This window comes from Acipenser ruthenus, chromosome 4 (assembly GCF_902713425.1).
Source record: "Acipenser ruthenus chromosome 4, fAciRut3.2 maternal haplotype, whole genome shotgun sequence".
Classification (NCBI taxonomy): Eukaryota; Metazoa; Chordata; class Actinopteri; order Acipenseriformes; family Acipenseridae; genus Acipenser; species Acipenser ruthenus.
The window spans coordinates 101,215,669-101,242,886 of NC_081192.1; the positions used below are offsets into that span (position 1 = coordinate 101,215,669).

General features: G+C 37.8%; 1 protein-coding gene across 6 annotated transcripts in view; it reads right to left on the reverse strand.

Moving 5' to 3' along the window:
* LOC117399699 (partitioning defective 3 homolog) overlaps positions 1 to 27,218 on the reverse strand; it is a 365,908-nt gene that overhangs the window by 149,225 nt on the left and 189,465 nt on the right. For 3 of the 6 annotated variants that reach the window (XM_059023275.1, XM_059023273.1, XM_059023270.1), the window contains 8 exons: positions 27,057 to 27,182; positions 23,160 to 23,551; positions 17,809 to 17,948; positions 16,559 to 16,687; positions 13,566 to 13,604; positions 10,956 to 11,012; positions 8,025 to 8,213; positions 7,559 to 7,729 (listed from right to left, as the gene is read on the reverse strand). In XM_059023275.1, coding sequence (XP_058879258.1) covers positions 7,559 to 7,729; positions 8,025 to 8,213; positions 10,956 to 11,012; positions 13,566 to 13,604; positions 16,559 to 16,687; positions 17,809 to 17,948; positions 23,160 to 23,551; positions 27,057 to 27,182 — 1,243 coding nt within the window. The remainder of the gene's footprint in view (positions 1 to 7,558; positions 7,730 to 8,024; positions 8,214 to 10,955; positions 11,013 to 13,565; positions 13,605 to 16,558; positions 16,688 to 17,808; positions 17,949 to 23,159; positions 23,552 to 27,056; positions 27,183 to 27,218) is intronic. The other 3 variants (XM_059023276.1, XM_059023274.1, XM_059023272.1) reach the window with 2 other exon arrangements.

Sequence of the window (27,218 nt, forward strand, 5' to 3'; positions counted from 1 at the left end):
ATTTGTAAACTGAACTCATCCATAATGCTACAAAACTAAAAATAAATAACATCTCGAACAATTCTGAATGTCCATTGAGCTATACCGTCCAGACAAAAATGAAGAGTTATGGTTTTAACATTCAGCACCTTGTATTTACTGCTGTTTCGAGAGTTGAAGATTTTCCATTCGGTGACAATGACTAAATACTGTCCCTTGTGACTCTTTAAAACGCAGTAATCTATCAATCCCCCTCAAGGGAGTCTTTAAATCACAGTGAGTGGAATAAATACATATTTGAATAAATAAACAAAACAAACATCCTGTACATCCCAGAAGCTACAATCTTTAAAACTCCAGCTGTAACCGCTATATTTAACTACCTTTTCCAGATTGGCCATACAATCTTTGATGTCAAACAAGCATGGGTTCAAACTGGTCACCTTTTGCCATCATAGTGTTTAAGGAAAGCAATATTTCTTGCAGTTCTCATGTTTGGGGAGTGAACAAGAAAGTGCAAGCAAAAAGCAAGGGCTTGTAGAAGTTTGATCACAGGGTGGCCCACACTGCAGCATTGCTTCCTAGCAAAACATGGCAGTATTTATAATTTCAGTGCATTTGGAACAAACTTGATAAACCTCCAGTTCTCCGAGAACCCTCTCAGCAAAACTGTTCACGATTCCAAGCGTTGAAGTTAATGGACTAATGTCACGTAGCATTTAAGGGATGGTTGGTGTTTCCCCAATATCACTCCGAAATAAAGAATGGGATTAATTTATAATAATAATAACAATAACAAAAACAATATTATTATTATATTATGCTGATGAGATTGATGTATGTGAAGGTCACATGAAAGATTTACTTTAGTTATTGCCATCTGTTAACTTTGGACTTAAATTGCTTGGTTTGAGAAGAGCTGAAGCGATTTAGCACTGAAGGGATCAACACAATATTCAAATCGGAGGCACATCAAGCTGCTGGAGAACATTAAACCTGCACTGTGAATCAATTAGGACCCAATATGCTTTAAATTGTAAGTCAATAATTTATTTTAGTAGGTAAATCAACAGATTAGTAGCAACAACTGTGCTGTAAAGAGAAAATGATTGTCCCAACAGGAACTCAAACCAGCTTAAAACATACTGGATGGAATGTAAGCATGTAGAGGACACAACACTTAGAAAGCTGTTCTGACTTCAATCAAACATCTGGTGTTCAATATCATGTAACTGATGCAGGTACTATACCTGCCAGTCAGGTGGCAAGGACATCAAGAGGCAAGTGTTGCCTTCAGCAGACCCATAAGCTCCTGCCAGCAATGGATGTATCCCACATCATATTGCTTCAAATCATGTTTTCATGGTCTTAATCCAGTGACCTAACTTTAAAGACTTAATTACATTTCTTAAGCTGTTGTACTGTGAGAAGGTCTGGCCTTGCATACTATGCCTGAAGTGCTTTGATGAGCCTTTATCTGGTGCAGCTGAAGACATTCAAGTCATTTTTTTCATACAGACGTGCTCAAATTTGTTGGTACCCCTCCACAAAAAACGAAGAATGCACAATTTTCTCTGAAATAACTTGAAACTGACAAAATTAATTGGCATCCACCATTGTTTATTCTATATTTAAACGAAATCAGACTTTGCTTTTGATTTTTTATTCAACATAATATTGTAAATAAGAAAACAAATGAAAATGGCATGGACAAAAATGATGGGACCGCTAACCTAATATTTTGTTGCACAACCTTTAGAGGCAATCACTGCAATCAAACGTTTTCTGTAGCTCTCAATGAGACTTCTGCACCTGTTAACAGGTAGTTTGGCCCACTCTTCCTGAGCAAACTGCTCCAGCTGTCTCAAGTCTGATGAGTGCCTTCTCCAGACTGCAAGTTTCAGCTCTTTCCATAGATGTTCGATAGGATTCAGATCAGGGCTCATAGAAGGCCACTTCAGAATAGTCCAATGTTTTGTTCTTATCCATTCTTGGGTGCTTTTAGCTGTGTGTTTTGGGTCATTATCCTGTTGGAGGACCCATGACCTGCGACTGAGACAGAGCTTTCTGACACTTGGCAGTACGTTTCGCTCCAGAATGCCTTGATAGTCTTGATTTCATTGTGCCCTGCACTGATTCAAGGCAACCTGTGCCAGGCGCAGCAAAGCAGCCCCAAAACATAACCGAGCCTCCTCCATGTTTCACTGTAGGTATGGTGTTCTTTTCTTTGAAAGTTTCATTTTTTCGTCTGTGAACATAGAGCTGATGTGACTTGCCAAAAAGCTCCAGTTTTGACTCATCTGCCCAAAGGACATTCTCCCAGAAGGATTGTGGCTTGTCAATATGCATTTTAGCAAATTCCAGTCTGGCTTTTTTATGTTTTTCTTTCAAAAGTGGAATCCTCCTGGGTCTTCTTCCATGGAGCCCACTTTCGCTCAAAAAGCGACGGATGGTGCGATCACAAACTGACGTACCTTCACCCTGGAGTTCAGCTTGTATCTCTTTGGCAGTTATCCTTGGTTCTTTTTCTACCATTCGCACTATCCTTCTGTTCAATCTGGGGTCGATTTTCCTCTTGCGGCCGCGCCCAGGGAGGTTGCCTACAGTTCCATGGACCTTAAACTTCTTAATAATATTTGCAACTGTTGTCACAGGAACATCAAGCTGCTTGGAGATGGTCGTGTAGCCTTTACCTTTACCATGCTTGTCTATTATTTTCTTTCTGATCTCCTCAGACAACTCTCTCCTTTGCTTTCTCTGGTCCATGTTCTGTGTGGTGCACACAATGATACCAAACAGCACAGTGACTACTTTACTCCATTTAAATAGGCTGAATGACTGATTACAAGATTGGAGACATGTGTGATACTAATTAAAGAAACTAATTAGTTTGAAATATCACTATAATCCGATTATTTATTATCTTTTCTAAGGGGTACCAACAAATGTGTCCAGGCCATTTTAGAATATCTTTGTAGAATAAGCAATAATTCATCTCTTTTCACAGCTTCTTTGCTTTATTCTATGACATACCAAAGGCATGCAAGTATACATGATAAAATAGCTTTTAATTTCATCACTTTTCAGGAGGAATGAAGCATTATTTCAATGAGCTGTAAGGGTACCAACAAATTTGAGCACATCTGTATATGTTTTTTATTTTTATTTTTTTTGTTTTTTTTACCTTCGACGTGCGTGTTTATTGTGGTTTGCAATAATTCTGAGTTCTGTTGCTCTAATTCTGAGATGTAATCTTTTCACTTACCTGTTATCTGTAACACACAACAGACAAGATGGGGCACAGTGTTTTTTTTATTTTTATTTACAATATTAAGAACAATTATTAAAAGCAGTGTTGGAGCACATACATTATTGCATGTGCTAGTTCTACCCAAGGACAACATAAAGAAATGAAATCCAACACTGCTAACCTGTACAACACTGGCAACTTTAAAGGGGACGGGCCTCAAATATGTCAAACTAAGACAGATTACATTTTGTATGATCCTTAATGTCAAGATCACAGTGTTTCAATGAAACATAATTACCTTTATCTGACAACAAATAACTGATTTTTCTTAACTATTACACTGATCGTTTTTAAATGATAAACAAATTGCACATCAACATCCTCGTACCAGTAAAGGGAAGCAGAAACACTATTCTACTGGATAAAACAGCTTGACACAAAACACAGGAAAAAGGTCACTTCAAATCAATTGGTTTTTTGGGGGCTCCAAGTATACAAAAGTTCATAAGAATGGGCCCACACTGCCCCACTATGCTCGGTTCAATACTCAAAAATATCATTTACAAGGCCTGCTGATTGATAACTCTCTCATGGTGCCATTGATGAACAGGATTTTCTGCATGTCATCAATACAAGCAGCGATGCAATGATGCTATTCCTTTCATCAAGCAACCTGCATACAGTATGACTTGGCTCAACTTTCCCCCTCTCCCTTGCTCCCTTTCGACTGCGTCACATTTGACTGAACCTGTAATAAATGGAGAATGTTGTTAATGTTTAACATTTATTTTCTTGTTTGTTTGTTTTCTTGCCAGGGAACAGAATTCTGGATCTTTCTGGAAAAACCCAATGAATTGGTAAACAGAGTTTTTAAACAGAGGTAGCATTTACAGTAAATTCCACTTCGGTGAGGTAGTGTACAGTATAAGTTTGCTCAGCAAATACTGTTAAGTGATTTTTTTTTTTTGTCAAAGCTAGCCTAAGACCAACCAAAACTAATTTCTAGAGATTCATGGTTTCTATGGCAACAAAGGCCTAGACAGAGTTAGCCTGGGGCAGATGAAGCTAATATTTTTAGTCTAACTTTATATACAACTGGCTAACTTTCACTAGACTAGTCTAATGAATATACAACTGGCCACAGGTTCATTCTGGTGAAAAAAGCAATGCACTGGCAAACAGATCCAGAACACTGACGTAAGTTTCAACTGCAGTTGTAACTAATGTCAGTGAGAGCCAGCATGAGACTACTAAAAATAATTTCACTAAACATAATCCTCCGAGCAGATTTTTGAGGTAAAGGGCAATGTTCCACACAAAGAATGACCCCCTCTCCCACCATACTTTGATTAGTTTTCTACTTATTTGTGCATGGTAACTGAGTTTGCAGATGGTGTACGGTGCTTAGAAATATACACTACAGGGATTGGAAAATACTTGTGACACGTAGCACACTTTTGCACAAATGTTTCTCACTTGACTGAATAATTTCTAACCGTCATACCAACTTGTCATGATAAACAAGATATCAGTTTTAACAAATTTAATAAAGGACAATAGTTGGCACTCAGTTACTAAATAATAATAATAATAATAATAATAATAATAATAATATACAAGTTATAAAGAGTAACTGAGGAAGGAAAATAGAGACATTTTAAATAAAAGACAAATAAAACCAAACTGTTGAGACACAGGTATGTTGGAGGGAACAGCAGGCACACAGCCACAGGCTTCCATAACATTAACTTCCCCTTAAACCTCCCCAGGCAACCTCCGTTTCAACTCTGCCTGGCACTGCAGGCATGCAAGCTCATGTTTTCCACCTGCCAAGGATCGATATGGCAACATGCTGGCGCAACGGGCCACTGCGCTCGCCTGCCATTGTCAGGTCATCCCTATACCTCAGCGGGAGGCACCTTTCCACATGGCTAATCAAGGGGAGGAATGAGGGGATAGATAGATAGATAGATAGATAGATAGATAGATAGATAGATAGATAGATAGAGATAGATAGATAGATAGATAGATAGATAGACAGACAGATGATAGATAGATAGACAAAAATATACAAGAGAGGAATGATGCAGAGAAGTGGACTCAGAAACTGCAGATGAGGGGATATAGACCTTCTCTAACAGGGCAGACTTGTGGCAAATTCATTTTAATGTTAAAAGAAGATGGTTTATAAAACCCTAAATGAAATAGACAGATGTTAGTCCCTACTTCAAATTGAGCACAGTAAGGCAAGAGGGTATACATGGAAGCTGGGTAAAAGTTTAGAATTAGGAAGCATTTTTTCATACAGTTAAAATGCATGAAATAGCTTGCCATGTGAAGCAGTACTAAACAATCCAAACTGCTGTAGGTCATAGCTCATCCAATTCATAAATGGTATGTTTGTTAGTGCTAGCTGTAGCAGAAACGTTAGAGTAGAACATGTTTTCCATATATTGCCAACAGACTGACATTATGACATTATTTATGTAACTGAGTTTAATGAGATCTGCAAGAAGGCATCTATCGAAAATCATCAGTTTGCTGCGATTGACTTCAGAGGCACCATATCATTTCAGCCGTGTTTTAGACAAGCATCACAGCAGTCAAGACAGCTGCTGTCTCAAAAACTAAAAAGTTTCAAGTGCTTCTGGAACAGGGCGGCTGAATATGGAGAACTCCTGGGAGACTCAAGTGATCAGTTCAGGCTTGACAGCTGAGCACAGCCCTTGGTTCGGCTTTAAATCAGACTAGATGTGGATGAATTTTAGATCACAGCAAAAACTTAAGGAGCAGGAAAGCTGTCTTAGAACAACAAACAACTTTTTTTTTGTCTGGAGACATTTCACTCTCAGTTTTTTTTTTGTGGTAAACTAGAACTAGAGGGTTCCTTTGTGTGTATGTCAGCTGCATTGTTTCAGTGGCTAGTTAATGTTGTCCTTTTGGATTAGATACGTTGTCTGACCTATTTTGTTTAATTGATATTCCTCTATGAACATGGATACTGCTGAAGCTTGTCCGCTCCAAGAACTCTTTTCGATTGTTTGTTGTTATTATTTTTTGGCAGAAATTAAAAGCAACCTCATTTAACACAATAGACAGAAAGGACATACCAAGATATTTTACTTCTAAGTTTTATTCCCCAAGACTATCATTAATATTACTTGTCCATGTCATTGACCTCCCTTGGATTTAAAGCCAGGTTCTGTTAGTTCTTGGTAGATGTAGAAAAGAGTGCATCACTAGGTCAACTGTAAACCAGAGTACATCCTTCTGCTTTCTAAAACCATCCAAAAGTCAAGCAGCTATAATATATCAGTAGGCAAATTGCATTTTTTTCCACTTGACCCATTCTTTCCTTGACCCTATCTATCAAAGTTAAAATGGGAGTGGGTATTGCACTTTGGAAAATTGGCCACTGTATAATTATGATAAAACACAAAAGAAATACAAAAATAAAAAATATTCAGTTGTTATGTCTTAGGGAAAGCCTTTCCTTAAGGGATGGCTTTTAATAATTATTAGTGTACAAAAGCAATCTCAGATAATTTCCCCAAGACCACTATGATCGACATATAAGGATGACCTTTGGTCACAAACTGTCCCAAGACTGATTTTAACCTTGGTCCCAAAAGGAGAAAATAAATATTTGTATCATAAATATGCATGCACTGTCAAGGGGTGGCGGGGGGTAGATGGTTTAGTCAGTAAGCTTTACATATATTTACTGAATGATGAAAACAGTAGAAGATTTATACCAGCATTACATTGGCTACATCTTATTTTCAGTATAGGACCATTTTGGCAAGAATGACAAGTATTACTAACCCTATAAAATAAGATACTGTGCCAAAATCCATCCATTAACTCATACATAGCTTCATGATATGCATACTTTTCTATTGACGTAAAACCAAATTTCTTGTCTTAAGTAATATAGCCAACTGTAATTACTTGCTAGATCAACATCCGTGACTTTGAAATCTGACACAGTTACAAAAAAAAAAAAAAAAAAAAATGGACTGACTGCACTTGTTTTGCAGTGCCACTGTGTGTGCAGCACTTAATACCAGTGGTAATCACACCAACAAGTTACTGTTAATATTGAGTGCAGGTAGAAGCTGTGGAGGTCTGCACTCACAAGTACTGTACATGCTCTCAATGATATTACTACATCACACAGAACATGAGCCTACCTGCATACTCCAGTTATTCAATACATGGAAACAATACCTACAGGAAAGACGTTACTCTGCTGTTCCTCAGCTCAACCAGCCCTGTGTGACTACGACTGCAATTATGAAACCACTTGCTAAATAAATCACTCATTACCTCATTCCGTTTTGCAATTCGCCTGGCAACTATCAGCTGTATCATTCCTCTCTTGTTGCCCTCGACAGACATGGACTTCCGCAGTGTTTCCATGGCCTCCTGATTGGTCTTCCCCAATAGCGACTCCCCATTCACTGCTATGAGCTGGTCATTCACTCGAAGCCTGCCGTCCTGTGGGTACCAAAAGCCACAATACTGAACACCAGAATCTTTCAACTGTCACATTAACAGACTTTTCACTACCATCATTTCAATAGATCACTAAATAGGTGGTTCCTACAGTAGCTTCAGGTAAAGCAAATTGTTAATTGTAAGTAAATTGGTGTCTGAATATGGCATTGAATAGACAACACTGTTAATGGAACATAAGTAAGAAAATCAAAGAACACAGCCGTGTACCAAACGTTAAGACAAAATGAAGCTATTGTCTGAAATCGTTCAGAAACAACCACTGAAATTAACTTACCTTACATGCAGCCCCTCCGTTGATAATGGACTTAACAAAGATGCCCAGGTCTGCATGGTTCTCCTTGGACCTATTGCCTTTAACACTGACCCCTAGGCCTGCAGAGCCAGAGTCGCTCAGGGGGATCTCAAACGTCAAGAATTCTCTGGTACCATCTGGTGTGAGAACAAGATCTTCATCTTCTGTTTTCTGAGAGAGATAAAGCACCAACATCCATCACACTGTGCTCCCTATAATGTGTACTGTACAGCTTCCCGTACCAATATCTTCTTATTCCCTGGGGGATGCATAATGGTGATATATGGAAGCAGTCCATTCTATATGCACATTCAGGTGATGTAGGGCACAAGGATCTACTTTCATACTATTTACACTCATTTTAACAGTGCACAGACTGAGATATCCATGTTCTTTTCAACTCTTAACACACTCCTTTCACCTCACTTTCATAAAAAAAGTATGTATGTGTGTGTATATATATATATATATATATATATATATATATATATATATATATATATATATATATATATATATATATATATATATAAAAATACGATCTGCAACATCTAAAAAGATGACAATGACTTTGTTTGAACACGCTAGCCTTTCATAATGCTTTGATGGACACAGCAGTCCTGTTTTAATATGGGAATCCGTTCCGGAATATCAACCCCTCGCCTCCTTATAGACTCTTATCGTTCTTGCTTGTGCATGACTGAGACAGGCCTGCTGTGAGAGGTGGGAGATAACTCTGAACTCTGCCTTACAAAAACAGTGTTCAATGCAAAAAGGAAAAGAGCTCTACAAAATATTGCCTTATACCTTATATGCTATGTTTTTGTTGGTTTGTTGGTTTGTTTGTTTGTTTTTTAGCATTTAGAAGTACTAAAGAAACTGTATTTCAAACCCTTGTTTAAAACTTCTTTAAATACAAATCATACCTGACCAGCAAACAACGTTGCTGTCATTCTAGGATACTATTCAGATTCTACTCGTATGCAGTATTTCAGACCACTTGGATCTCCTGGTCAAAAACTCAATATTGGATGTAGGGAGCATACCAGTAAGATGCTGTTTTAGATTGCAGTGTGCGATTATTAGCTATGTATTCTAAAGAAGCTGGTTATGGTCATATACATTAGAAATTGAATATCAATTACAGAAAACTATCCAATAGTGGCTTAAGTCCAAATAAAAGTGAATGTATAGGACTACAAAACGTAAAGGTTGTGGAATTGCTGTAAATACTGTAGTGTCACAGAGCAGGGTGTCAAGTCACAATCAATACTGGCAAGTCAAAGAAATCAACTGACTGAGCTACAGGTACCTGGTATAATTTCCAGTTATTCTTTCACAGAATCTGTTGCAATAAATACAAACATCCTTAACATTTACACTTGTATAGCAGAGCCACCGATGGCCATTCCTGCAGGTTTATTTCACACCCTCTGGAAAAGGACATTTTTCAAGTTAATCCTTAGGTTGTAAAAAAGTCACCACAGGCTCCTGATTCTTGCAGGTGTTTCCACCATTATTCTCTTCTTTATATAGTCATTAAAAAAGCCACATTTTTATTAATGCTCTTTGTTAAAGAGAAAAAATAAAAACGTCTCCCTCATCTGAGATTCAGATTATTCAAGGGGACCTCCTTTATCAAAATGGGGCTAAAGTAGTTTACAAGCATTTTGTATTCATGCCTCTGTACTTTTCCAGGGCAGATGAACCACAAATAAAATCCCCTCAGATTTCTTTCTTCCATACATCATGTCTGAAACAATTAGCAACATTTTTAAGTATTCCACACAAGCCTGCATTTGTGACATAAAGGTCATTGGAAATGACTTTAGAAGCTTAAAAGAAGTCACTCAAGGATGTAATTGCTAAATAGCCTATGAATGATAAATACTGTACATGATAAATACTGTTTTTTTTCAACGACTTATAAATCCTGAATATAAAATATGGGTACTTATGTTCTATTCAGACTCTCATTATGAGGTCCAATTAAAACTATTTCTGTTGGGGCTAGGTGGTGCTGTGCTAATGAACCAGCCTTTTCACAGTTTGAGAACTGTGTAGAACTAAATGCAAGGTCTCTTCATCAGAGCATGATTAACGTGTTTTGTGGTGAAGAGTAAATAGCTATAACCAGTCCTAGTGACCCTCCTCGTCTGAGCAGAAGTAGCTTCCACAAAACACTTGAAGTCTCCTTGAGTCTCAATAAATCTGAGTACACAGGCAGGTGCCAAGTTTATTGAAGATGGAATTACTTTGAGACAAACATCCATGATAAAAGAAGGATTTGCTACAGATGTTTAGGGTGAAGAGTTTAATACATTAACTATAAAATGTGGGAGTGCATGGCTGGCCATTGAGTTTATTACTGCATTAGCACTGCAGCATTGGATATTCAGGAGAAACTTATTTTGTGTGTTGTAGAAACAAAGAAAACCCCATTTCCTTTCTTGTACACTTTTCCTGGACTCAATTCTAAATTCCCATAGAGATGCACATACAATGACAGTATTGGTGTACTGATACAAGGGGAACTCTAGCTGTACGAATTTCCCTAGACATTAAACAATACATAATGTCTATATGTTGAGAGGGCAACGTTACATAGGAACTATCACAGGTCCTTTGGCTTGGGACCCTTAACTGTTGTGTGGCTAATTATCAAGCAGGAATAGTCTCTTGCACTAATGTGTAATCATACATGTAACTGTGGAATACACTCCCATTGGCCAAGTAGACTTTAATTGCACAATCCAACATAAACATCATAACAGTTCCTATGTCTCTATCCTTGATGGCCTGAACTGTAGACATATACAGTAGACATGAAATTTCTGTTAGTAATGCATCATGCGTATTTGCTTTCTTACAGCATTCTCACACATATACCACACAACAGGACAACATTATTACCTCAATCAGCCAATGCGTCTCCCCAGCAGCAGACATCGGTTCCCTCACTGCACGCCTCTATAGGGATATATTCAAACCAAGAGGTATACCTTAGTTAAGACGTGACTTGAAATTTAACATGAGGGTTTTTTTTTGTTTTGTTTTGTTTTTACTGTGTATAAACACAACACAAGCAATGCAGATATACATTAATAAGTAGGATGTGGACGGAACAAATATGTGGTGTGTATGGAGCACTCTTGAATTGATTTTTCCCTGTATGCCATTATCTGAATGCTTAAAAGAGGAAGTAGCTTCGTATTTCACATGTTTTTCTTTATTTTCTAGGTTCTAGGTTCTTTTGTTCATCAATCTGGCTTTGAGCTTTTCTGGCCTTCACTGAACAAACAATGCTATTCAAATCATGTGACAATGTGACCTTTCAACTCTGCTAGCCCCCATATCCACTATGTGGCTGTTCAGGCCTGGTATTTTGGATTATCCAAGCAAACTCAAAGCAAGGCAAAGGCAGATATAGAGAGAAATGACTTCTCAATATTAGAGAAACACAACTCACAGCCACTCAAAACAATTGTAACTGCCATTAAACAGCAAGGGAAAGGGAAAAATAAAACCAATCATTACATTTTTCAGGAAATTGGCATGAAGTCATTACTGAAATAGTCTTAAAATAATAGTGTAGTGCTATCAGTCTCAGAACTGCATTGCTGGTGCCTCAATGCCCAGCCTGAAAGCCTGTCTAAAATCCCCTCACTGCTGTCCCTAGTCATAATTGATACTGTCTTGCTGATTTCCAGATACAGTGCAGTATCTGCTCCTTCTAAAATGACAGTAAAAGGATTGCAAACTCTCTCAAATAAAACCCTGCTGTCTGCCAATATTTCAGCTTAAACGAATGACACAATTTGGAGCCACCGCGTCTGACAGATAAAAGCAAATGTATAATCTTTATGGCAATATAATGACCTGGATTTCATTCTGAAAAAGGTGTAAAGTATAATTTGATTTGATTTTGAAGGACTGGTTATGTTTGATCAGATAAATCATTTTTAATTTGCCAAGCATACATCTGAAGTCTAAGAAAAATATATATGAAATTGCTCTTCCGAGAAAAAAATCTGTCACAAGAACAACAAAAACAAACAAAAAAAAAAACCTTCAGACTTGATAACAGTGCTTGCGTAACCGTTTACTTTATTTTAAGGCCTTTATTTATGATATTTCCAGATACACAAAAAGAGGTTAAATTAATAAAAACAAAGAAAAAATAACATTTCAAAATAATTTCCTTACATGTAACCGAATTGGAAAAGTCAGTTTCAAATCTTGCTTTGAAAAAGGTCAATCAGCATGTGATGTAGTATTAAAAAAAGAAACCTAAAAGCTGTCATAATAATACTTTGTCAGGCTATAAAATTACTTTCACATAAAAGGTTACTGCTGCACTGGATTGCAGAGCTTGGAATTTCAAAAGGCGGACAGAAAAAGACTTTCCATGAAAGAAGTGCGGAGTAGCCAGCATGTGACTCTCATTTAGTTTTAAACCAAAGCTCAGTTTAGAAGTAGGGGTTCCTAATTGGTTCCAAATGTTCTAGAATCAGCAAGGCCCGAGAAAATACTGTCCTGCCTAAAATCACAGGACTTAAAAGGTTTACACAACGTATCAGATCTAAGGAATGGAGCTGTGGTTACCACACTAGACTGACTCAGGGGAAGGAGGTAACCCCTACATGAAAATGAATTTCCTTTGAGTAGAAAGAAAACATGCCTTTCTAAAAAACACACCTCACATATATTGCACTAAGGGGTAAAGGTTAAATAGAGTCCATTAAAGAGAGGCATCTGTAAAGGGTGTGTATGAAGTCAGTATGCTACACTGAACTGCAACTGTTTAAAAAGCAGTTATTGATAGAGCTTGGGGGGGTTCATGTTCGAATATCTTTTCAAAATTCAAACACATTTCACTTTGAATCAGCTGGAGAAAAAAAATGTATTGATATTACAGTAAAGGCATCTCAGGAGTAAAATTAACCTTTCACCTCATTACCGCATATACAGAAGGAAAAAAATAGTATTATGCAACTTACAAGTGGTGTTATTTATTTCAGATTTAATCTATGCATTAGTTAGTTCCCAGAATTCAATTTACATTTTATTGTTAGAAGCCAACGGGAGTTTCTTCCTGTTTTTAGTGCATGCCAGCAGATGTTAATATTTTAATAGTGAAACTATGGTGGTATTTAGACCTGCCGCTATTAAATAGACAAATGATAAAGGTGGTTATAGTAATAACTAAAGATGCCATCTCCATACTTGAGTCAGGACTACTGTTCTAACTCTTTAACCCAACCACTGCCACGCTTTGTATCTTTCAAGGTGATACAGCATGCATCACGTGATAATGGCACAACACAAGAGCAACGGATTACAGTACATGGACAGTTAAGCGTTGCCAGGATGAGAAACGGCACCAAAGGATGCAATGAGATTGTAGCAGACTTGAGATCATTAATTAAAACCGTGTGGCAATGCATGCTGTAAAAAGCTTCTGCGTGCAGTAAATTGTCTCAGTTTAATGGTGGGATGCAAGGGAAACAGGCTCTTACGTACCGCTTCTCTGGGACTCTGCATCTGACTTGATTCAGTATTCTGGAAGAGGTGAAAATAACAAACAATAATAATATATAAAAAAAAAAAAAAAACGCAAGCAAATCCACAATCCAAAAAAAAAACCAGGCTATTTTAAATGGAAAACATGTATCCATGGTTAATCTGGAACAGGTCCAGCACAAGTTTTGTTCCCTTTCAGAAAGCAAGATTCTAGTGCTAACTTGGATCACATATAACCTTGGGTGTAACTAAAAAGCATGTCAAAATGGCACTTCTTATATGCATCGTGTCTGCTGCAACCTTGATGCTGAGCACAGTAAGTGTTATTTTAAGCAGTATGGCCTGTAAGCCATACATTTATTTCAGTGGGACCAGAGCACAATCCCTGTATTCATGCTTATGAATTTCGATTTCCTTTCAAGCATGCTAAGCTCCATGGCAACCGACGACTAACGGACTAACAGACGACCAACGTCAGCTCTAATGTTTGATGTTTTTTTGTTTTTACATGTGTTGCACTCAAGCAACAGTGCGATCTCCAGCACAGTTTCAACTGTACGATTCCTAGAACTACTCTACTACTTGCATTACTGGTACCGTTATTATTTATCTAGCAGTCGTAATTAAATGTTTAAGAATTCATATTTGTCTTCAAGGTCCTGTTGGGGTTCACTGTACAACTGGAGTACAGATTTCAGAAGTGCAGATATATTTATGATGTAATACAATGTTCTCAAAAACAGTGTGCTGTTTGCTGCATACATTTCAATGACTTTCAATGAAATCCTCTGGTATTACAATACTATATGTATATGTATTTTCGTGCTCAGCACTACACCATTACAGTAGTACTCATTTGTAGTTGGTGTCACTTGATCTAGTACACAACACTTTTTACAACTCCCTCCCCTTGTCACTTGCTTTATCTCTGCACTCAAGTTCAAAAATAGATTGAGAAGGTGACAGGCACCATCTAATTGATTCCTACAGCAATTCAGACATTACTTAACACTTGTTCAAGCAGCAATTTAGACATTTCTTAACACTTGCTTCAAGTTATCATGCTGTGGGTGTCTCTTGCTCTCCACTAATTTGAACTAATTTACTTGAGCCATTTCCAGTGTCTGTTTTAACTCTGCTCAGTAGAGGTCAATCCTGATGCTCTTGTCAAGAGGAGATATGACCTGTTAAGTTGTCAGTATTTCCATATGCGATTATTAACAAATCACTAGATATAAAAATACAGTGGCAAGGGGCCTACGATTGAGCACATTTATTCATTTTAGGACAGTGATATTAAAACCTGATGCTGTTTAGGAAGAGTTGATCAAGGTTACATAGTAATGAAACACTGAACATTTTATTAGACATCAGTGGTCAACAAAAAAAACAAAAAAACAAGCTCAGCTGTAACAGTGTAACTTATCCATCTGGATATCTATTATGGTAGGAGTCGCATAAGGACTCATTTCACCCAATCACTAAGAAATACAATTAAATACAAAACATCCATACTGATTGGACCAGTATGGATCAAATAAAGTAATGCCTGTTCTGATATTTCTTTCCAGCCATCCAGCTTTTAAATTAAATTCGTCCTATTTCTGACAGCAGCATATCCATTTAAATGTACAGTGTCATTCTTGTTTTGATTTAAAGCTCTGGTGTTGTGAATAAAGGCAGATAATGCACTAATAGCAATGACAAGTCATCGAACTAAAGCTCTCAGTGTGTGACAGCCAGGCAATAATGCTCTGGTGTGGATGCACTACAGCACGATGCTTGCAACTGTTTATTTGCAATAACCATCACTGTCAGTAGTAAAGCGTCCCTATAATCAGATTTTTATGAACAGTGATTTTTATGAAAGCTCACTCATAATTATTGAGAAGCCTGAATTCTGAAGATTGTGCTGAAAGACATGTATGTAAATGTAAACAAAGCTTTGATTTCTACAGGCCTCAACCAGATTTGTTTTATTTTTTATGAATCACAAGGTATTCGACAAATATGCTCGACATACAAATCCAAGCAGTGGACAAGCCTATCTCCCAAAACTAATCCAATGGAATACGTCAGGTACACAATCTCCCAGACCTTGGAACCACAGTCTACGAACAGTGAGCCGAATCGCTTGAATGTATAGTTACTATGATCTACTAACAAGTAAATGAGCAAATGGATACAACACTGCCTCGCATTCTTACTTTCCAACAATGCAATGAATTACTTGGTGTGTTGACATTTTAAGTGGCTTGTAACGTCTCATTATTTATAAACTTTTTTTTTCTTTCTTTGCCACCTTAATATTTCGGCTTCAGTAGATTTGCTCCGCACCGATTTAAATTCCATGCCAGTGATCTGGCAGCTGCTGTCTTTGCCTGCTGGTGACCAGGGCAAGAGAGCTGAATGAACTTTGAAAACAGCCGTAAATAATGACAATTTGCTACCCAACTGATTTAATTAGGGCATTCTCCCAGCAAATTGTTATCATGTATTGTGATGATGGACATACAGTTATGGCCAACAGTTTTGCATTGCCCTATAGAATTAACAAATTGTGCTTCATAAAGTTGAATGAAACCTGCTGAATAATGTTACGTTAACATATTGAATTACATACCGCATTGTAGATTTCCATATCCATATACTTAACTAAAACCTGAAACGTGTGACATTTCGAAATCTAACATGAAATACTGTAATACTATTATGGCTTCCTGTCAACTTTTGCAATATAATGTTGTAGTTTCTTTGATTACATGAGCTTAATTAAAAAGATCAAAATTCTGTTCATATATTTATTTATTTATTTATTTATTTATTTATGTATGTATTTATTTATGTGTTTTTAAATGTACGTCTCGATCCTACAATTCTAGGTGATGCTAAACTTTTGGCCACAGCTGTACAGTATGAATGGATTGGGAATATTTGTAAACTAGAAACCCCTTTTAAAAAGGGAGAGACACTGTCACATAAGGTAAACTCACCATCTCCCGGGGCAGGAAGGTTTCCTCTTGCCTAAGGACCACCAGGCTGACCGTGCCACCCATCGTCGTGCCCCTCAGTAAGGCCACCACTTCCTCCTGCGTCTTCCCACTGAGGTCAACGCCATTCACCTGGATTCAAGGAAGAGACAATGCATCGGTCTGGGATACAAGCAAGTACACGCAGGCAAAAGAAGGCCACCTACGTATACGCAGCAACCACTTCAAGGCCAGCTGATTGTTTTTACCATCAAAACAGTACAGGAAGATACTAATATTATAGCAATTGTACTGTTGATGGTCTAAACAGATCTTACTCTGTTTTGAAAGGCCCAGGGTCCACAATCTCCACCCCTCAAAATATATATTTTAATTGTAATGTAATGTGTTTTTCAATAAAGATCATGCAAAATATCACCATCCGTACACTGTTTTGGGGCTGCCCAGCTGATCTGCAGCGCAATACCTATTTAAGCTATAGACTCCAGTAAAAGCTTCAGGATCACACATACTGCATTATATTTATATGCTTCAAACCATGTTTCACATATACGTATAGAACTGTAGAGATGTTTCACACAATTGATATACTGTCATGTTTGAAAAACATACACCCATTTACGATTTTCGGAAGAATACTAATGCACAATGTACAATGTTTATATTGTATATTATGATGACATATTGCATACTATGATGTTATGTTATACTGTACAAGGGACATGACTAAATGCTGCGAAGTCATGCAAGTTATTCAGAGCATGCACGTTATACTACAGGAATAAAACACATTTATTTATATTTCAATATTTTTCTGTTCTTTAAAAAACAGCTTAAATAATGAACACTAAAAGACGGCAATGAAAAAAAAACAAGGCAAGCTGTGGGGCATTCCAGCTGGCATGTTTTTATAATGTCTTAGTATTGTTACATTGTTATTTATTGTGTGGCACAAAATATAACCTCAATTCTCTATTGTAATTTCTTATCTGATACTGAGGAAAAAACTAATTGCCTTGGAAAATTAAGCCGCTAGTATCGGACAATGCATTGAGGGAGGACATCCTGGTTATTATGAGTAGAGTAAGGAAATCCCAGCTGCAATTTTATGGTAAAGAATTGTGTTGCGTAGAGTCATGTGCAGCCCCCTCCCTGGCTATTGCCGTGCCAAAGGCATGCCATTGTGAATGTTTGTTGAAAAGGAAACCGAGTATGAGCAGATTGAATGGCCATTGAATTGTGTCGATCCTCACCTGCAATAGCCTGTCTCCTGCCTTCAGTCTGCCATCTTGAATTGCAGCTCCTCGTGGAAGTATGTTTTTCACATATATTGGGGCTGAACCACCAATAGGAACATCTCTTGATGTGATACTAAAACCTAGACCTTCTGGACCTGAAACCAGAAAAGAAAAAGATAATCAATTTTTACATTATCAAGAGGTGAAGTTTAACAGGGCCATGTTTAAGACACATGCAATGCATGCATTCAGTTACAGGATGGTGCATTTAAAATACCTATTTAGGATGTTGGTCAGCATCATTAAATAAAGCAAACATTTAGGCGTGTATCATATCAAACTCTTTATAGGCATCATTCATTACAAGAAACAGACAGTGCTTTCCTTTACTGATAATTGTAGGCATTATTCTTTGCATTTAATGACCCATTTTGATACAGTCCCTGGCTACATCCCAATTTATTTAAGCTGAAGATGCAAGTCCCATAGCTGGTTTATATGTCCCCAGGGACATGATGCTCTCCTATAATGTATGACAGAGACAGTAGATGATTTAATCCACAACAGTACATAACAAATTGGACTGGACGAGTAAGACAGAATAACCAAATTTAGAGACACAATTTCAGGGAGGTGAACCTTAACCACGTAAAGCGAGGGGACTAAGGTTCAGACAACAACCTTTCTGAGACAAATACAAACCAACAAAAAAAACAGAGAAACGCTCAGTAATGGCTTAATATTTCTGACCTTATATGATGACCAACCATGTAAGCCTGTTCAAACAATGTGATTTTAGGACAATTCAAAAGATATAATAGGTAGGAAGAGAGGCCATACTTCTCCTTTAGAAAATATATGTACCGTATAAAGTATGTAGTTTGTATAGCCTTTGTGAATACAACTAGGAATCTGTCCCCATTACATACTAAAAGGATCATAGCTGTTTATAATCCTCCCAGAGATGGATGGAACTGATTATCTCAAGACGATTTTTTTTTTTAAATAAAATGTATACGCCGTATGCAGTTAATTTGTAATGTCCCTGCATTGTAAGAAAAACAGCTCTTCTGTATAGTCTCTAATTAATGAATGCCATATAGTTATTAGGTTCACAAGACAGCTCTCATTACAGCTGTGCCAGTCACCGAAATCATACCCAGGCTATAGAGGCTCATCTTAATTAATGAGGGCCTACATGTATTGCATTCACAACACACTTAATGGAAAATGCGTGTTGTGGGGGACTTTTCTAAAGAGGAGCTTGTTATACCCACTGGAAAAATCAGACCTAATGAGGAGCCAGGTTTCATTGTCACCGAGACACATTCATGTCAAACAATAATTGCAAAGGCAATCAGTGCTATTATATTATATGCATGTGTGGGCTCACTAAATAATTTGGTGTATACTACAACAACAAAACAGATTTTTTTTTTCTTATGGATTACATACTGAATTCATTCGTAATGTACCGTATATAAAGTAAGAAGGTTTCTGAACAGAATATTATAGTATGATGTTTCTCAGCATTAAACACTGGAGGTTCATAATGTTACAACTGCTATACTATAACCCATTTCTACAACTTTTTGTTTAACTTCCCAAAATGTAATTGTTTTACTTCATAAACTGTTGTCAAAGTATGTATTCCTCCACAACTGCAGTAGAGAGGGTTTCTTCAATCCCTCTTTATATATATATATGTTTATTATTATGATTTATATAATATATATGACTGCGAAAAGCTGATATTATTTTGTATTTTTATTATGTATTGTTTGGCCAGGCGAGCGAGATGCCATCCGCCATGGTATTGTTTTTTATTATTTATTGTTTGTAAATACAATGTGAGAATGCGTGACTGTCAGCTACAGTTTATTTAACTAGCCGACAGTCAAGCAGACTTAAACTTGAACAGACTATGGCGAGGGGTAATAAGATAATTAATAGCTGGTTAAACCCTCGGCCATAATATTAAAGACCTGCAGTTTGGCTGCAAGGAGGACAGTGTCAGAGGCGGAACGACACATGAGTAAAATGAGCTACCATGGTAACAAAACAATTGCTACTACTATATACACATACTTGTTTACACCCGTAACGTTATCTGTTTGTTTTGGCCCTTGTGCCTTCTGTTTTTGTGTTTTGTAAAACTGTTTGTTTTTGTTTGTTTAAATAAAAAGCTGAGTGCTGTAGCGTCTCACTTTGGCCCGCCATTCCTTGTTTTGGTTTGTGTTTCTGGTCTGACGTCACCCCTGCAAAGTCATCCTATTCACAGCAGGTAACAGAATTTTTTTTTTTTTTTTTTTTAATTTAATGGTCGCCAATTATTTTTATTGTTTTCTCCCCAATTTAGTAAATGTCCAATTATTTTTAGGTGCAGCCCACCGGTACCACCCCTGCGCTGACTTGGGAGGGGCGAAGACGAACACACACGCTGTTCCCCGAAGCGTGTGCCATTAGCTGCCCGCTTCTTTACACACTGCAGACTCACCATGCAGCCACCCAGAGCTACAACGTTGGAGGGCAACGCAGCCCTAGGCAGCTTACAGGCGCCTGGCAAGACCACAGGGGTCGCTGGTGCACGGTGAGCCGAGGACACCCTGGCCGACTTAGTCCTCCCTCCCCCCGGGCGGCGCTCGGCCAATTGAACGCCGCCCCCTGGGAGCTCCCGTCCTCGGTCGGCAAAGGAATAGCCTGGACTCGAACCGGCGACGTACAGCCTATAAGGCCTTTATTGGATGCGCCACTCTGGAGCCCCCCTAGTAACGGATCGTTTTGACGTCATGTACCACAAAACATATTTTGACCAAAATCGTGGACTTGCATTTTGTATTGCTCCTTGACAATGTTTTCTAGCAAAGAGGTTTGGATCTTTATTTGAATCAGCTAATGACAAGAATCTAACTCTATCGCATTACAAGCATTGTTCTCTAATGGTGCAGGATTAAGTCATTAGAAGAATGTAGCTAATGGCCTAGCATTAACTAATTACACAGAGTAACTGTATGGGTATTTTAGTTAACGCAGCTATAGGATAAAAGCAATTATAACCAAAAAGACCAATAACATACTGGAAGAAGAAACATTTAAATGACACAGCATTCTTTTGATTCCACACAGAATGGGTTTCTGATGATGATTTTATTTGATTAAGGTTCTCATGTTAATCTTCTAATAGGCACAATATAGGTCCCTTCAGGTCCCCTAGGAAACTTTTGAAAAATTCCTCCCAATAACCTAATTCAATACAAAATAATATACTCCGGGGAAATTATTAAATTATTGCAGTAAATTATTATTATACATATACACTATTGCAATGAAATGGTGATTCGTATTTGCATGACAACATTTGGGGAATGCCAGAGTGCAGAAGTGTACAGTATTGTACTTCTAGGACAGAATCTCAGATCTACAAGAGATACAATAGCATGACTCCTGTTCTAACAGGGGCGCCACAGGAAATGACACAATCCTTCAGCTACCAGTGAATTCCGCCTCCTTATATTCTGATTAATTGTCAAAAGACAGTCTTCCATTATCTCTAATCCAAGTCTCCTGAAAATACTCTGTTCTTTTGAGAGCAATGTCACATTATAAATCCCTCCACTCATCCTTTTGAGAGCAGACCTCCTAGTACAATTACAGCACTGCACTAGGATGATGTCAGTCTCTGTGACGGACAGTACGTATCCTCCTGTACAGTTACTGTTACATGGGTAGCTCGGGGGCCTGCTTGTATTACCACTCTATCTTCCTTTACTGCTCAAATTAGTGTTCATCAGTTTATTAGAAATGGATGTTACTTTTTTGTTGTAAAGTTAAGCTTTTAACCACAACTGCTGTCTATTTATTTATTTGTTTATTTATTTATAGAAAGGTATTTATTTATAGAAAAGGTACATATTTGAAAGATATTTGTTTATTTATTTATAGAAGGTCATTATTGTCCAAATAGTGTCTCAGAAGAGTGTTTTCCAGCTTCTTGTTACAATGATGCAGGGCACCACAGTAGGGTTCTACTACAGAATTAGAAGTGCAGCTGGCAGGGTAAATGTGCAAGCCATGGTGGCCTTGAAGCTTTGTTTCCCTTGAAAAATGGCAACATATTGAGCTTTTACAGTTCTGTGAAGATTTACCACAATCCAAATATATGCAGCTTCATACCAGCAAAGATTGCGATTTCACTTCTCTCAAAGATGTTATATGTTTTTCTTGTTGACATTGACATTTTTCATTTCTTAAAAAAAAAAAAAAAACTACTTCTGTAACCAGAACAGTAAATACACACTAAGACATAGCAAAGCCTGAAACAGATGACTTTAAAAGACACTGGCTGAAATTCTTTTTTTTTTTTGGCAGTTCAGAACAGCTGATCATATTAAAAGAAGACTCAAGTCTGAATTTTAGGATATGAGCTTCTTAGTAATGGATTATATGTTAGCCTTTGCAAATTCTATGCACTGCCCACGTACGTGGCAGCAACAGAAAGAGAGAGATGATCTTACACCACGTTTGTATCAGAGTATTCCTGACATGCCGACAGACTCAGCTCAACAGAGACCACATGCTGTGATACATCTGTGCTCCTCAACGAAAGGTGGGAGGTATATTGTTTCAGGGAGGTTTTTCAATTTTCTAATTGATAAAGTAACAAGGCCGTACAGTGTTTTTTCTTTTTACATCTTGCCAAATGTATACAAAGATAAGCTGTTAACCCTTGTTTACACGTGGCTTTCCATCTTTTTTTTTCCTTCTGCAGTCTCCCATTAAAGATGAATATATTCACGATTAAGAAGGAATGCTCATGACAGGCCAAAAAGTCTGTACACATCTGAGTGGAGAACACAGTATGGATGTATAGCTTTTCAACAGAAACACATGCTACTTGATCATGATGGTAATACAAAAGAGCTGTTTTGGCATTAACTGTCAAGGCACTTATCAGAAAACACAGATATATGGAGAAGAATGTGATTATGTAGAAAGTGTTTTAATTAAAAACACTAGTTTATCATTTGTAAGTAGGCTTTTGAGGCTCTTGTCATGTAAAACCTGCCAAAAGGACTTGGAAGTAAATCAAATTCAGCATGAATATAATTCCAACAAGGACAATTTGACAGTTTAATCCCCGTCTGCAGCCTATTGCTTCTTATATGCCGTTATGAAATATGTGTCTGGGAAAGCCACAGGCATGACCTTTGCCCCATCACCTGGACTAACGCTGGCAAAATGATAAGCTACACTGCAAGCTTCAGTGTACAAGTTACATGTTTTATATGCAGTACGAATACAAATTACTTCATTAGAACTCCTGCTGACAAGCTCCATTTCAAAACTGCTGTCCTGTTTTTTGTTACCTTTCTTCAGCTGGATGTTGAGCCTCCTTCCTATCTTTTTGGTGTTGAACCCTGGGGTTGGAGTGGAGCTTTGCACTCTCTGTGGAGATGGACCCAGGCCTGGGCCTGAGGGGGGTTTCCCTGTGGAGCTCACATTGTGAGGTAGCTGCGAGTAGGACTCTGTCTGCTCCATCTGGTTCCCTGGCCGGGGCATCCTCTGAGGTGTGCGGTCCAGGCCCACGTTTAGACTTCCCCCCAAGCTGTCCTGGGAGTCAGGGCTGAAGCGACCAGGGTAAGAGGTCGGGTTTCTCTCGCTTTGAGACAACTGTTCGTACAGTTCTTTCTTCACCGAGGGGACCACGTGGAACCAAATGACGGGCAAACGCATGGCTTGCCGGAACATATGTTGCGCTCTGAAAGTGGAAAGGAATATTAAATGAACAAATTAAGAGTGTCGGACAGGAAAATATTAGAAATATAACTGCTGTTGCTAACTGAGCACTAAAAATCACCTTGTTGCTTAAAATACATAAATACTCATTAAACATTGACAAACCAATAAGTTGGGTTTTTTGTTTCAATTATTGGAGGATTTCAAAGCAAAGATGTGCACTCATGTTTGGCAGAACAAAAGAAAAGTATTTAGATAAGCTGTCAGCACCTTAATTAAACGTGATATTTGTTTACAAAAGATCCATTAACGCTTACTTTAAAATGTGCAGATTTTTTTTTTTTTTTTAATATATATTAATTGATAAAAACACACTTAATGTTTCTCTGTAAATGGGCTACCAAACTATGAAGACACACACTAAGAAATTGCAGTACAGTACATTAAAGAAGCAGGTGTGCAGTGAGGTGTGGGTGTATGAAATGCATTCAAACTGGTGGCACTGAATGTCATAGCAGGAGACTGATTTATCTGTAAAATGTAAAACTTCAGAACATTGTAATTAGAGGATTTTATCTTCGCGCTGTATGCTAACTTATGCTGTTGGAAATCCCGTTGGAATCTCACGGGACTCCTAGGTCCCAGTCTGAGGTAGTGTATACTGCAGCAGTCGGACGACCGAGGCATCTTCACAGGCAGTACCACTTCCTGTAATCACATTCTTCACCTTGATAAAATAATTCAGGACTGAACCAGACAAGGCTGGGATTGAAAGAAATATTGTTTTACAATTCTCTAGTTTCTATACAAAATAAAGGTTGTACTTTGCAAATTTTAAAATGTTGCACTAATTTTATATTCAGATGTAAATGTATTTTTTTCTTACTAAACTACACCCTGCTTGGGTGCCCAATGTGTGCTGTATCTGTGATGAGGCTGATGAAAACACACCCAGGACTGATTCAGTATAGAGCCCTTGATGTTGCTGAACTAGGTTTACAATTCCTTTGTTGATGCCATTCTTTGCCAGGAGACGTTTGCTTTCATTCATCCAATAAAATGTGACATATTTTCAACAAATCATGGACAGGAAATGTGTAGCTGACCTAGATTCGCAGGAATCTAAGAATCAACATTGCAAGTATTCCTTAGGTTTTACACATCGGCATGTGAGTTTGAACTCGTCTTTATGAGTATTAGCAAAAGCAAATAAACAGTAGTGTCTGAGGTAATGAGAAGTGTGCAGTGTTAGCCCAGTAATCACATTATTCTCAGATTTGACTGAATTAATTTGAACATCAATGCATCATTAAATTTACTTTGATTAAATGCCTAAAACCATTAGCCCATGCAAATCATAAATCAAACAAGTATATTGGTGACATCCCTTACCTTATCTGTTTAAGTACACAAATAGAGCCAGCAGTGTAATAAAAAGTAGATTTTGATACTCTTAATAAAGTCTGGTAAAGACTGCCACAACTGGATAAGCGGTTCACGAGATACTGGTTTATGTACTGTACCTAGTGAACTCATGTAAGTGTGACTCATGTAAATACATGGGACTTCACTATATCCACATTGCTAAATCTAGCACGGGACAATAAGAATAGATTGCAAAAATCATCACCGGATATTAGAATGTGACATGAACCACAAGCTTTTTATAATTTTTTACAAAATCTAATCTGATGTGCAACCAACAGCTTTATCATCTGCATAATTATTCCTACTGCATACAGACTGCCTGAAGCGAAAACTGATTGATGTGTTTGAGAACAACCGGAAAAACTGTTCTGCTCTCTCCATTAAGTTGTTTGTAAAGCACAATACTTACAATATGGTACCGAGAGGCAAATGAGTGTCTAACAATGTAGGCTATTAAGTAGGGAGAATAACACAGCCCCAGCATAATGAGTGATACATTATTACTAAATTAATTTGGCCAAAGAACCATTTGTAAACTACTGTTGGCGCTGTGAACAGGTTTCAATGCGATTGTCCTTTACACAGGAAACCAACCATTATGAAGACATACAACTCATATTGTGTCCAACAATCTCTGCCACAAAGCTCCTTTAAGAAGTACTGGTATGTCTGGAGTCCCATGTCTGCCATTCTGTCATTTTCTAGGAATGGCAACACAACACATTGGCACCTTGTTGCAACAGCTGAGCTTGTGGCTTCATCCATTGAACATATTTATAGGTTGCCAAGAATCCAAGCCATTTCCTTGAGTCATACACCAGGGAGGATGTCCTGAATGAAGTGGATATCAATGTGCGAGCGACTCACTCACAACCTAGACAAGAGGAAATCTATCTCACATCGGAGATTTCTATTTATTTATGTATTTATTTATCTGGTAAGCCTTCCTTGCTAGACTGGCTTTCAGTAAATGAGGGGAGACATGAAGTTGCCGCAGTTTTATATCTCTTTATCCAACGTCACAGTTTGATAGAAGCCACAAATCAATATAAAAGGAGAAAGTGAGGAGTCGGCTGTTAGGTTTCTAAGCATCATGCTTCAGAGCCACCACTATTAGAGAGGTTTGTGTTTATCTATATAACCTTATCACACAAGGGGATTGGTGTAACTGTGGTCATTTAAAGCCGAGTCATATCTCCCTCTACCTTAACCTTGATTGACTTGATCTGGAAAATTAAAAAAAAAAAAGAATAGTATATATATATTATAGTATATATATATAAACAAACTACTAGTTTAAAATGTCCATTATAAAAAGCTTTATTGCTTCAAGATGCAAACATCCTGGTATACAGAACCTGTATTACCTGGGCACTTTTAAAAACATGCTGCTGACATTATTATTATTATTATTATTTATTTCTTAGCAGACTTAGCAGATGTAGCCTATCCTCTTCAGAAATGCCAGTGGTAAGGAACTGTGGTATTCTGGTACAGTAAAGGACAACTGATTGATTTTGGCCTACTTGTGCTGCACATTTAAACAAGACCCAAAAAGGCAACATCACAGTATGGTGTATCTGTCTTGGGCAATGCAGTGAGCTTTTAAACATTTTAATCATTCTTCTGTTTCATAAACCACGTTTGAAACTAAGATTTTTCTTTTCCCAATAATCCCCCCATCTATGGTTAGCATTAAGTGCAACCATGGGTTTATTTCATTTATATTTCACTTTAAAAAAGGGGCAAGGTTAAACATTAATGACTGATTTCACATATTCCAATTACCACTTTCTTGGACTACCAAATGTTAAATTAGATAAGGTAGTTCATGATTAGTGCTAATACCAGCCATATTAGTTAGTACAAAAGCAGAAGTGTTAAATAAGGAGCAGAGTATAAGTTCGGGGAGATGAAGGGAATGATCGGCAATGAAAGCTGCGGGAGATTGTGAAGCTGTAGCCTTTGATGGTTTGCCTGGTTCGCCTGGTTCCCCAAGCACAGGTACCAGCCAAGCCAAGGACTGTACACTGGCTGTTTAAAGAGATGAGAGGGAGGTGAAAGAAAAGCCATAGAAGATTCGATTCGTAGAGGCTTACTGTTCAAATCGGATGTTGCGCAGGTCTCCGTTATTAATCCGTACGACACAATCATTCTCATGAAACAGATTCTCCTGCTCAGCTTTGCCTCCTTTCTCCAGCCGCTTCACTAATAACCCCAGGGTCCTGAAACATTGAAACCAGACATCATTGCTACAGCAA